Raw genomic sequence first — 11,930 nt, 5'->3', positions numbered from 1 at the left:
GTGAGACCAGGACCTGTCCTTAGTGCATGAGCTGGCATTTTGGAACCTAGTGCCTATGCTGAGACACTTTGCTCAGCCTTGGTGCAGGAAGGAGGGTATTGGACATGCCTCAACTGAATGTACCAGGCTGAGCTGAATCCCCAGGGGCGACCTTGCCTTGGAGGAGATGGAAATGGGGGGGTGGGTTGAGGGGGAAGCTGGGGGGTGGGAGGAGGGAGGACGGGAATCTGTGGTTGATGTGTGAAATGAATAGAAAATCTCTTAATAAAAAGAAAAATTAAAACAAAAAATCCAAAAATAATAAATTTATTTTATATATTTGGCTTCCTGAATTATTCTTTTAGGTTCAGAACAAATTTATTAGCATTTAAGAGAAAACACAGTAAGGTTAGGTGCAGTGCCAGGAGGAGAGAGAGTCATACCTTCTAAGTTGGGTATAGACAGATTGTTAAGAAAGGAAAAGGCATGCTGAAGAACACAAGTGGCCTAGTGAGCAGAGGAAAGAGCCAGTTCCTGAGTCCTTGAATGCTTATGACTACACACATTGGAAGATTGAATTGAAGGAGCCTAACTTTTGAATTAACTTACAATTTCCTTACATTTTTTTCTCGTTTCCTTAAATTAGTGAATTTTACATGTGCAAGAGCTGTAACCATTACCTAGTCACCTTTCTGCTGCTGTGATAAAACACCATGACCAATGCAGTTAATAAGGAAGGCATTTAACGTGGTGTGTGGGTTCAGAGGGTTAGCGTTCATGATAGCACAGCAAAAGAGCAGCTGAGAGCTCACATCTTGGTCCACAACTACAAGATCCAGAAAGAGCACTGGGAATGGCAAAAATCTTTTGAAGCCTCCAAGCCTGCCCCAGTGCCTGCCACACCTCCTCCTCCAAGGCCACACCTCTTTATCCTTCCCAAACAGTTCCACCAACTGGGGCCTGAGTATTCAAACAGTGAGCCTGTGGGGGCCATCCTCATTCAAACCACTGTAACCATTATAATTTCAATGCATTTTTTATATAATAGAGACCTCAGAATTCTCATTTTTGTAAATTCCTTATAGAAAATATGCAGAGTAGTAGTCTCATCACATTGTTCCTCCTAAGTCTTTTTCTGAGTGTCAGGCCCTAGAAATGCACTGTGCCATGATGGCAAAGTCTGTAGCATTCATTTGATACAGTTGGCGCAGTTGAGGTAGTGTCTACTTTGGTTTATGGTGCGTGGGGTCATGCTCTTCCAGTAGCTGTGTGGAGCGGTGGTGGAAGCCTTCCCTGCTCTGGTGCTCAGTTCTACCCACCCCCCACTCCCTGCTCCACCCCCTCCAACAGTGACTGCAGAGCATGCAATTCCAAGTCTTGACTTTACAACTTCATTTTCATTTTTGTTTGGGGTTTGTTTGGTTGTTGTTGGTGGTGGTGGTGGTAGTGGTGGTGGTGGTGGTGGTGGTGGTGGTGGTGGTGGTGGTGGTGGTGGTGGTGGTTGTTTAGTTTTTTAAGACAGGATCTTACACTGTAACTCAAGCTGGCCTAGAATTTACTATGTAGCCCAGGCTGTCCTTGAACCCATTCCAGTCCTCACTTGTGGGATATATTGTAAATTTGCCTGAAGATCAGAGAACAGAACAAGCCACTAGATTAGACATGTAAGTCAGGCAGTGGTGGCACACACCTCTAATCCTAGCACTTGGGAGGCAGAGATCAGTCTGGATCTCTGTGAGTTCAAAGCCCCCCTGGGATTATGTGAGATTGACTTAGTATAGGAGAGAAACAGAGCCAGGCGGTGGTGGCACACACCTTTAATCCCAGTACTTGGGGCTCACATGCCTTTAATGCCAGCACTGAGATGGCTGGATGGAGAAAGGTATATAAGGCGCGAGGAGACAGCAACTAAAGGCTTTTCAGCAGAAGCATCCCTTTCAGTTCGAGGTTTTTTCTGCTGAAGCCTTTCCGGCTGAGGAAAGGAAGCTCATTCGGCTAGAGGCCTATCAGCTGAAGCTTTTCAGGCTGAGGAGTCCTAGAAGCAAGAGGTGGCTTATTCCTTTGTCTCTGATATTTCAGCATTTACCCCAATATCTGGCTCCATATTTTTTATTAAAAGACCATTTAGAATTTGTGTTATACTCCCTCTTCCATCTCTTGAATGCTAGGATTACAGATGTGATGACTATTCCTTTCTATGTACTACTGTAATTTCGTGTTCCTAAATGAGCATAGCACATCTTAACCATGGATCCCAAATTCTTGTTAAAAAAAAAAAAAGTATAATAAATCCACAAATAGAGTGTTGGCGTACCAAGAAGGGTTAGATACCCTGCCCATCTGTGTAATGGCTGCTCAGTTAATTCCAGAGTATCCTACAGAACAGAATTGATCTTGAGAAGTCAGGACTCTGCTACCATGAAACTGGAGGGCAAGCTGTTGATTCCTCTAAAGCCCACTGGGCATAAACCACAAGGCTACAATCAGATTTGATGAACATTTCCTGAGTTCTTAACTGGGCCAAGCACTGGTCTTGGGGACATAATCCGTAGCCACAGGCCTTGGCTCCATAAGAGGGGTGGGGAGGGCAGCCTCAGTATATCTCAGCCCTGTGTGTGAGGTCCTTAGAAATGGGATGAGGAGGCTCACCAGCCTGGGAAGCACCGTTTTCTGCAGTCTGCTCCGACTGCAGACAACACAAGGTAGCTCTAATTGTAATTAATATGTTGTTAATGTGAATTATTTCCTGTTTCCCCGCCCACAACCCTTGTCTTGCCGTCATGTACTTGACCCTGCTGCGGCAGGCCATAAACGTTGGTTGGTTGGATGGATGGAAGAATTCTGGCTTTGTTTGCTTTATGAGTTTGAGTATGACGAATGACTAAAATGTAAAGTTCTGGGCATTTTTGCAGGAGTATTTGGACAAAGTCATCTAGGAGGAAAAGGGAAGAACGGATTTAGGAAGTCAGCCCTAGCATTTACAGCAGCAGCGGTGGAGCGGGACAGGAAAGGCAGGTTTCAAAGTTTTAAATTATTCTGGAATTCTGAATGGCTCCATCTTACAAACAACAACTTCTGAATTACTGTTTTTCTTAACGAGTAGTGATAGTCTCTAAGGGCAAAGCGATCGAGCCGCCAGTTAGCTGAGACGGAAGCGCCAGGTGGCCCCGGCCAACAGAAGCCCTATTGTGTGACACGCCGATTCCCACGGGAGCGCGACGCGGCCTGTATCCCGTAGTCTAATTGGCTCCGCTGGGGGTGGGGCGTGGCTTCCTGCTCGCCAGTTTCCCGAGCTCTGATTGGTTACCAGCCAAGGGCAGAGCCCCGGGTTCCCTGCGATCTGTTTCCAGGGTGGAGAGGCCTGCGGAGCTGGGTGGGAACTCAGAACTCAGGGCTCCCCGCTGTGCTCGCACTGCCGCCCACAGGTGAGCCACCCCTTTTCCCAGCTCACGGGGTCAGGGTTGGCAGCTGCCCCCCCCCCGAGAGCGTCCCCACACACTCCAAGGGGGAGCACCATGGGTAGAACGTTTCTCCGGATTTCAAAGGCCCTGGCTGTGCTATTCCTCTGACCAGCTTATGGTTCTTTGCCTGCAAAATTGGGATTCACTTAAAACTGTTAGATCAGAAATTAATTGGTGTTATCGAGTGGACTGTTTTAGGTATAAAAATGTACTTCACACCTCAAGATTGCTTAAGAAACGTGAAACCGTAGAGAGCAGGCGACATGACCTTTTTACCAAGAGCGTCTTCTATACAAGGCCCCAGGGCCAAGAGTAGGACTCCGTGATCAGATAGGCAGCCTTCTTTGAAGTGGAGTGTGGTCTAGTGAGCAGTAATGTGAGGGTTTTTAAATGTTCTTCATTTCCCCTCCCCTTTTCTTCCTCCCTTGCCAAATGCACACACACACACACACACACACACACACACACACACACACACCGACCTCTTAAATTCATGGTCTTTATTTCTTTAATTGTAAAATATTTTGGGTTTTTTGTTTGTTTGTTTGTTTGTTTGTTTGAGACAAGTTACTTTGCAGCCTAGGCTAACCTGGAAAACTCAAGGTAGTCCAGGCTGGCCTGAAACGCATGCCTCAGCCTTCCTAGCACTGGAATGTCTAAAGACGAGCCTGTAGAGGGGACAGATAAGGGCTGAGGAGTCCTAAGAACAAGGAGAGGAGAGCAGCTTGGAAGTCAGAGAGAACATTTTGAAAAACAAGTGGTCGAGTGATGCTGAGAGCTACAAAAGCCAAAGAAACTAGGAACTGAACTACTCGTCAGCTGATTACAGGGCAGTTGCCTTTATTGAGAGCTGTGTGAACAGGAGGCGGCGGCCCTGCAAGAATCAGCTAGAGGATGGAACAGAGGGGCTCCTGTGGGAGCCGTGGTAGCGGGAGCATCACAGGAGCAGAGAAGGGTGGGAAACCGAGAGGGTGCAGCTGAAGCTGTAAATGTGAGTGCCACACTGGCCTGTTTGTCTTTACTGCTCTCCGTGGATAATGTGTTGGGTGGGGAGAGTTGAAAAAAGTTCTTAGGGGCGGTGGGGAGGCGGGTGCCAAGGTGCATGTGTGGTGCTGGAGAAGGGCTCAAGAAGCCAGTCTCTCCATGTTCGCCTCTGGGTTTAGTCACAGCAGCAGCCTTGGTGACAAGCACCTTTGCCTGCCGAGCCGTCTCGCTGGCCTCTCTTTAGTTTTTTTGTAGGGTACAAAGCCCTAGGATATGGGTGGACTTCATCGAAAATCTTCTGGAGAGGATTCACTACCCCAGTTGTTGTAAACATTTGTGGGAGGAGTCAGGATGTCACCATGATTGGAGCTGGGAGCAGATTCAGCCCTCTGAGGGGCTGGGGCTTGTGAAGGAAGGAAGAACAGAACGTGGTAGAAGGAGAGGTAGAGATGTGACTGCATTGTTCAGTCACTGGATAAAACTTGAGCAGACGTGGAGTTCTTATGGGTGACAGGAAGTGGTTACCCGAGGTGGAATCCATTCCCGGTGATGATGACGGGCAGCAAAGGACTTGCAGTCAGAGACTTAGCTGATGAAGCCCTTGGTCTGGCAGGCCTGGCTGTGGGTTTGAAACAGTTCTCGGAGGAAAATGCTATCAAACAGCACTATAGGCTACCAGGAAGTCTTTTGTGGAAAGGCCGAATGAAGCAGCAGACTTGTCTTGTTTTTTTATTTTAAAAAAACTTTTTTGTCATTTTACATACCAATCCCAGTTCCCCCTGCCTTCCCTACTTCCACCTCCCCCCACCTCCCCCAATTCCACCCCATCCACTCATCAGGAAGGAGGGTAAGGCCGCCCTTGGGGAGTCAACAAAGTGGCATACTAAGTTGGGGCAGGACCAGTCCCCACCGCCATCCCCACTCCCCTACCCCTACCCCCATCAAGGCTGAGCAAGGTCACTGTCTTATTTAAAAACTTGGCGGGGGCTGGTAAGATGGCTAAGCAAGTCAAGGTACTTGCTCAGCCAGCCTAATAGCCGGTGTTCAACACACACACACACACCAGTAACAAAACACTTTTTGTTGTTTTGTTTTTCAAGACAGGGTTTCTCTGTGATTCGTCTTGGCTGTCCTGGAGAATCCGCCTGCCTCTGCCTCCCGAGTGCTAGGATTAAAGGCGTGCTCCACCACCGCCTGGATTACAAAACACATTTTTGAAAAGTCCATTTTCAAGTCATCCCAACCTTCAGCAATCAACACTGATCACTCCACAGCCATCAGGGGAGACAAAGCCATCTGCCACCAAGATTACAATTAACAAAGGCTCAGAGAATCAAAGAGCATGTTTTAGCAATGGAGTTTTTGTTTTTTTTTAATTAGGGATTTTTGTATATATACATAACGCTACACACAGCAGAGTATAGAGTGTTGTAAATACAGCTTTTGTATGTCCTAGAAAACCAAAGAGCTGCAGGCAGATATGGTGTACCTGGTGAGGCAGAGACAAGGCAGAGGAAAGGAATGGGCAGGGCAGCGGCAGGCTGCAGATCAGAGCTGAGGACTGAGGTTGTCGACAGGCAGTGCAGCAGGGGTTTTCCACAGATGACGATGGTCTGACAGAAGAGGAGGGCAGGTGTGCAGCACAGGCCAGGCGCTGGATGGGGAAGGAGACCGTGAAAACAAAGCCCATGCGGATGTATGATAAAGGAGGTATGATAAATTAGGGGAGACCTTGCTCCAAAGAGGTTGGAGGGTGAGGACCTGTAACACCTGCAGGTGTCCTCTGACCTCTGTGTGGGTACCCACTCTCACCGACACCCAAACAAAAAATCTGTTGTGAATAAATGTGCCTTGTTTTGACACTTGGTGCAACATGAATGGACTTTGAAAACGTTATACTAAATGAATGAAAGAAGACATTTAAAAAAATGTGTGATATGGTTTCATTTTATGACCTACCTGTAACAGGACTGGAGCTAGAAAGTGGCGTAGAGATTTCCAGATGTGAGGGCAGGAATGCGGGTTATTGTTTCAAGGGTACATGCCACTGAACCACACATTTGAAGATAGCTGAAATGCTACCTAATGCCTTTGTTAACATCTTACCACAACTTGTTAAAAAGTGACAGCTCTAACTCATGCCTGTAACACCAGCATTTGGGAGCTGAAACAGAAAGGGCTATAGCATAAGAGCCCCCCCCCCCTTCTCTCCCTCTCTCCCAAAAAAGTGATTACTTTGAAATGCTAAAAGATAGCATCTGAAAGTGAACCAGAGAATGCAATTCTAGAAGAATTATGTTGTTTTTTCTTATAGAGTTTACACATGTTAACTTTTTACGATGTATCAAGGACAAAAAGGCACAGAAAAGATAAGGCCCCAAATAACATATTAGCAAAGGTCAGCCTCATAACAAAACACTCCACTGGTGAACTGTTTTCCACATTTCAGAATAACCAAGAATTATTCATGTAATAGTGCTCGTGTTCTTTAGGATGTCATCCAGGTTTTCCTGACTGTAAGCAGAGCAACCTTGCGGCTCTCCACTCTTCTGGGATTCTAGAAAGCCACTTTAAAGGGCAAACATGAAATGCAGGCCGATGCTCAGCGTGTAGCAAAACTGGAAACAGCATGGCCGCTCAGCAGGAGTGAGCTGTAGTCAGCACACCCGCCCGTCCCGAACGCTGTTCTCTCTAAGTTCTTGTCCGGCACCTTAATGCCGCAGTGAGACTTTAGAAGTTGTAACCTACACTTATTGTTCAGGTTTCCACTTTCATGCTACCTCCTCCTCTACCTTTCAGGAGGCAGAACTTGGGTCACAGCCTGCCCATCCTTTGCCTCACCTGATAGGTGCCTCTCTGTCAGTGGGAGTGGCTTGACATGGAAATGGACGCTGATGTTCTGACATTGTGCAAGGTGAGACCCTCACAGCAAGCTAGCCACTTTATCTGGAGCCTGAGCTACACAAGATCTGCCCCAACCTTCAAGGAACCCTTGGCTGTTTGCTCAGCACTATAGACAGAATTCCCATGTGTAGCTTTGCTCTGTATAAATAAGAATTATAACAAGGAAGTAAGAAAAAGAACCCAGTCAAATATGACCAGCTGTCACCAAGCCTGGAATTCCAACTCAAGAGGCTGAGGCATGAGTGCCATGAGTTTGAGGCTAGCCTGGGCTACACATCCACAGTGATATAGCAAGACCCTATCTCAAAAATAACCAAGTATTAAGTTACCTATAAATGGTGGGGTTGTAAGTTTTCACCTGCTTGTATCCCTCAGAATTCAGCAACTCTGCAGTGAGTGTGTATTAGTTTTATGGAATTATTTTGGAAGCAGACCTACTTAAACATCTTCATTTGCCTTTTGTAAATTGCACTTCTATCTAAACTCAGGCTTTGGGATTTGTTTGTTTAGCAGAAGAAAACATTTGGCTTTAGTGCATGTGGGCTGTTACAAGAGAGCAGCTTAGACTGGTTCATCACAAGTCCAGGCTTCTTACTCATCTGTTCTGGAGGCTGCGGAGCCAAGACGAAGGTGCCCGCACAGATGGCATCTTTTATGTGTCTCACAGTGAAAGGACAGCAATCTCGTCAAAGCCAGTTTTAAGTAAAGTTTTATTCTTTGAGAAGCTCATGCACATATACAATGTGTTTTGGTCATATTTACCCGACTCCTTACCCTAACTCCTTCTCCAGATCCACCCCCTCCAAATTCACATTAAAATTCAGTTTAAAGTTCTTTCCCCACGAGACTCTGGCTCCCTGCAATTCCCAGTGATAACTACCATTTATTAGGATGAGACACTTACTGGGTGCCAGGCTGTATCAGAGTACTTGCAGTGCATTTGACTCTGGCAGCACCCTGTAAGGTGTGGTGATGTTCTCATTTAGAGAGCACTGCTCTTTTTAATGCTCACGACAAGTTTTCCTTGAGGCATGTTTGAATTATGCTGAGTCTAAAGCTAACAAACTTCAAGATCACTCCATAAGTTCAAGCCAGGGCTGGGCACAGGCAGTTCAGCTACAGAACCTTGCCCCTTCCCCAGCATGTGGTCTAGATGAGAGGCCTGAACCTGTCGAGTAACAACAGTGAGAAGGGAGTAGGCCCCAGCCCAGATCTGCCTGGGCTCCGTCATACTTATGCCTCTTTCCATTAAACCTGAAAGCTCTCATTGAAGCTGTTTAAAATATATCTTTATCTTGCCTTACGGCATTAAGAATAATCTAAAGAAAACTAAAGTGTGAGTAAAGCACGCTGTGTCTACAGGGTTAGCCTCCATAGGCACCAGCAGTGAGCAACCACCACCAGGCAACAGTCCTTCCAGAGTGACCGTCTGCATAGGACAGGTCTTTAAACTGTCATCAGCCTATATGGCAAGGGCATTGGTAGTGGCAGCGATTGGAAATGGCTGTCTTTGCATTGACCCTGTCAAATCTATACACACAGGAAGCTGCAAAGGACTAAACTCTGTGTGGCAGGGCTGACACACCAACACTCCAAGGAACTAAAATTTTACCAAACCCTAAGCCATGTGCATATTGCCAGAAACAAGACACAGTGGTGAAGGAGGTGGTATATTAATACTTAATACCATGGCACATAGACTAACTAGTTTGAATTAAAGCCACTTGAAAATAGGTGCTGGGTCATCCTGACTCTTCTGTCCCAGAGCAGGTGAAATTGTTAAGGGAAAGCACCCTCGCTGTACTTGGAGGAGTACCACCCTTCTTAAAGATAACTAGACCGAGGCTTACTGAAATACCTCAGCTTTTAAGCTCCTCAGGTAGTGGAGCTGCTTCCTGGAATCTTACTGTTTGTCCACTTCAGCGCAGCCTGTCTTGTCTTGTATGGGTTTCCGTGACATGTACAACTTGTATGGGATGAATCTGCATGCTCTCCTGTTGACCATTCTATGTTGCTTTATCACATGAAGTGTTGTAGCCCCTTACTCTGTCAGACAGTGCGGCTTCTCCTAACAGGTGGAGATGGCAAGGATATGTGGGTGAACTGTGAGGTAGTGCTCCAATCACTACTGTCTATTATAGTGGGGTAGTTTTCCTTGCTAGCTTCAATTTTTCTTACTGCTTAGAACTCAGGTTTCTAAGTATCTGTTCTAAAAGTCAATGTTCCTTTAAAGTCTTCATCTTCCTTACAGGCACAGTGTGGACATTCTCAGTTTAGGATGTGGGAATTAGCCAGTGCTGCAGCATGTCGTGGAGGTTGCTGACGGGACACCAGCTCTGTAGGCTGTGTCTTTTCAGAAAGCCGCAACCAGCTCTGAAAATCAAACCTTCAGCATGTGTCAGCTATGAAACGGACAGCCAGTCCAACAAAGAAAACATGAGAACAGTGGAAAGGCTCCAGGCATGTTCAGTTGACATCAGGAAGATCCGCAGACTGAAAGCATGGGTGCTTCTAGAAGATGACACCTACGTTGAAGAGATTGCAAATATTCTGAAAGAACTAGGCGCCAACAAAACTGTGATAGCCAGTATATTAGAACGCTGTCCAGAAGCGATTGTCTGCAGCCCTGCTGCTGTTAATGCCAAAAGGAAACTTTGGCAGACGGTCTGCAAAAATGAGGCCCACCTAATCCAATTAATAGAGCAGTTTCCAGAACCTTTCTTTACTGTCAAGGACCAGGAGAACCAGAAGCTGAATGTTCAATTCTTCCAAGAGCTGGGACTAAAAAATGTGGTGATTAGCAGGTTTCTGACGACTGCCTCTAGCATTTTCCATAATCCTGTAGAGAACAACAAGCGAATGATAGGGGTTCTCCAGGACAGCTACCTAAGCTTAGGTGGCTCTCAGGCCAACGCCAAAGTGTGGCTACTGAAGTTATTAAGCCAGAATCCATTTGCTGTGTTAAGTTCTCCCACAGCTGTAGACCAAATACTAAAATGTCTTCAAGAACAAGGTTTCACAAACTCTCAAGTTCTTCAGCTTCTGTCCAAACTTAAAGGCTTTCTTTTTCAGCTTCAGCCAGAAAGCATCCAGAACAGTATTTCCTTCACTAAGACTACTTTTGAGTGCACAGATGATGAGCTGCGGCAGTTGGTTGTGAACTGTCCTGTGCTGCTGTATTACTCTGCCCCAGTCCTAGAAGAGAGGATCCAGGCGCTGCTGAAGGAAGGAATCTCCATGGCTCAGCTAAGAGAGTCACCAATGGTCCTGGAGTTAACACCACAGATAGTCCAATACAGGATAAGAAAGCTGAACTCTTTAGGCTACAGAATAAAGGATGGGCATCTAGCAAGTCTAAATGGAACAAAAAAGGAGTTTGAGGCTAACTTAAGCAAAATGCAAGCCAAGCAGGGAAGGCCACTATTTAACCCTGTGGCGTCATTAAGTGTGGAAGAGTGATGTGGAGCTTATTTCTAGCAGGCAAATTGACCAATTCACAAAGACTTAAGCAACTCAGCTTGTAAGCACTAGTGAGTATCAATCAGGACCTACTGAGCTTCTGAGTGGTGTTCAAGTACCTCATAATCGATGGCCTCCGACTCTTGCTGTATTTTAAAATATAAAATAAATATAAATTGTGTTTAAATAACATCAGTAACTTTGATATTGAACTATTACTCCAAAACATCATATAGTGTGATAGTTCACATGGACAGTTTTGAAGGAACTGCCAAGTACACACTCTTGATGGGTACATGAACATTTTTGTTCCTAGAGCTGCTAGCAAAGTGTAATTCCTCCCCACCAGCCCTGAGTCACTGAGGCCAATACCACATTCCTCTAGAGAGAACTAACGTCTCCGACAAGTGTCGCCCATCCTCAGGGATCGGTTTAGAGCGAGCTTCTGTGGTCAGTTTGAAATCTCTTAAGGAATGCACACATTCGTTATGAACCTGAGGTTCATGAGAGTCCAGATGTATTAAGATCTCAGTTCTGGTCAGCCTCAGGCACAGAAAAGATTCCCACCTTTCCCTGCACAGCACAAGGAAGGAATGCAAACAGACTGGGGGAGGGGTATGGAAACTGTAATTCAAACTTCATTCAGGCACTTGAACACAGCTTCCTAGAAAGCTTGAAAATCTACTTCAGGTGATACACTTTTAGTTGTAGTGTTTCCATTTCCATTTCTAAATCTTGTGCCAAGATAAACATTACCCAAATCAAGACTGGCTCGCTTTGAGCAGTACAGTTTGTAACAACTGCAACACTCACTGGTTGTAATGCACACCCAGTTGACTATGCAGTGTGCACAGCTTCTGAATACAATGAAAATGCGGCCATTATCCTTTGTCCAATCTCTTAGCAAATGCAAGTCTATCTCACTATCTAAATCTGTTCAGTTCCTTAGTTGGGATACTGAGTAGCAACAAGTGCTCAGGAAGTTAAGAATACTTAATATTCTACAGTGAAACTCAAGGTACAGCACTTACCCAAAGCACTTAGGACTGCCAAGAAAAAAGACCAGAGGCAGCTTAGTGCCAGAGTGCATGCTTCACCTCAGATTCAGTCCCAAGTGTGTACTTGAAAATACGAGTGAGAGAC

The 11,930-nt window shown here is 45.9% G+C and overlaps 1 protein-coding gene across 3 annotated transcripts; it reads left to right on the top strand.

The window, feature by feature from the left end:
• Window positions 1-3,289: 3,289 nt before the first annotated feature.
• Window positions 3,290-10,979, top strand: Mterf2 (mitochondrial transcription termination factor 2). Of its 3 annotated transcripts, none has more exons than XM_037196901.1 (3): window positions 3,290-3,404; window positions 7,224-7,338; window positions 9,580-10,979. In XM_037196901.1, the coding sequence occupies exon 3, from the start codon at window positions 9,633-9,635 to the stop codon at window positions 10,785-10,787; it is 1,155 nt and encodes a 384-aa protein (XP_037052796.1). In that variant the 5' UTR covers window positions 3,290-3,404; window positions 7,224-7,338; window positions 9,580-9,632; the 3' UTR covers window positions 10,788-10,979. The 3 variants fall into 3 exon arrangements, with proteins under 3 accessions (XP_037052796.1, XP_037052795.1, XP_028739473.1); XM_037196900.1 differs by lacking the exon at window positions 7,224-7,338 and adding an exon at window positions 6,027-6,134; XM_028883640.2 differs by lacking the exon at window positions 7,224-7,338.
• The last annotated feature ends 951 nt before the right edge of the window (window positions 10,980-11,930 follow it).

This window comes from Peromyscus leucopus, chromosome 18, assembly GCF_004664715.2.
Source record: "Peromyscus leucopus breed LL Stock chromosome 18, UCI_PerLeu_2.1, whole genome shotgun sequence".
NCBI classification, from domain to species: Eukaryota; Metazoa; Chordata; class Mammalia; order Rodentia; family Cricetidae; genus Peromyscus; species Peromyscus leucopus.
The sequence above is the reverse complement of the archived record's forward strand: the minus strand, read 5'-3'. Positions and strand labels throughout refer to the sequence as shown.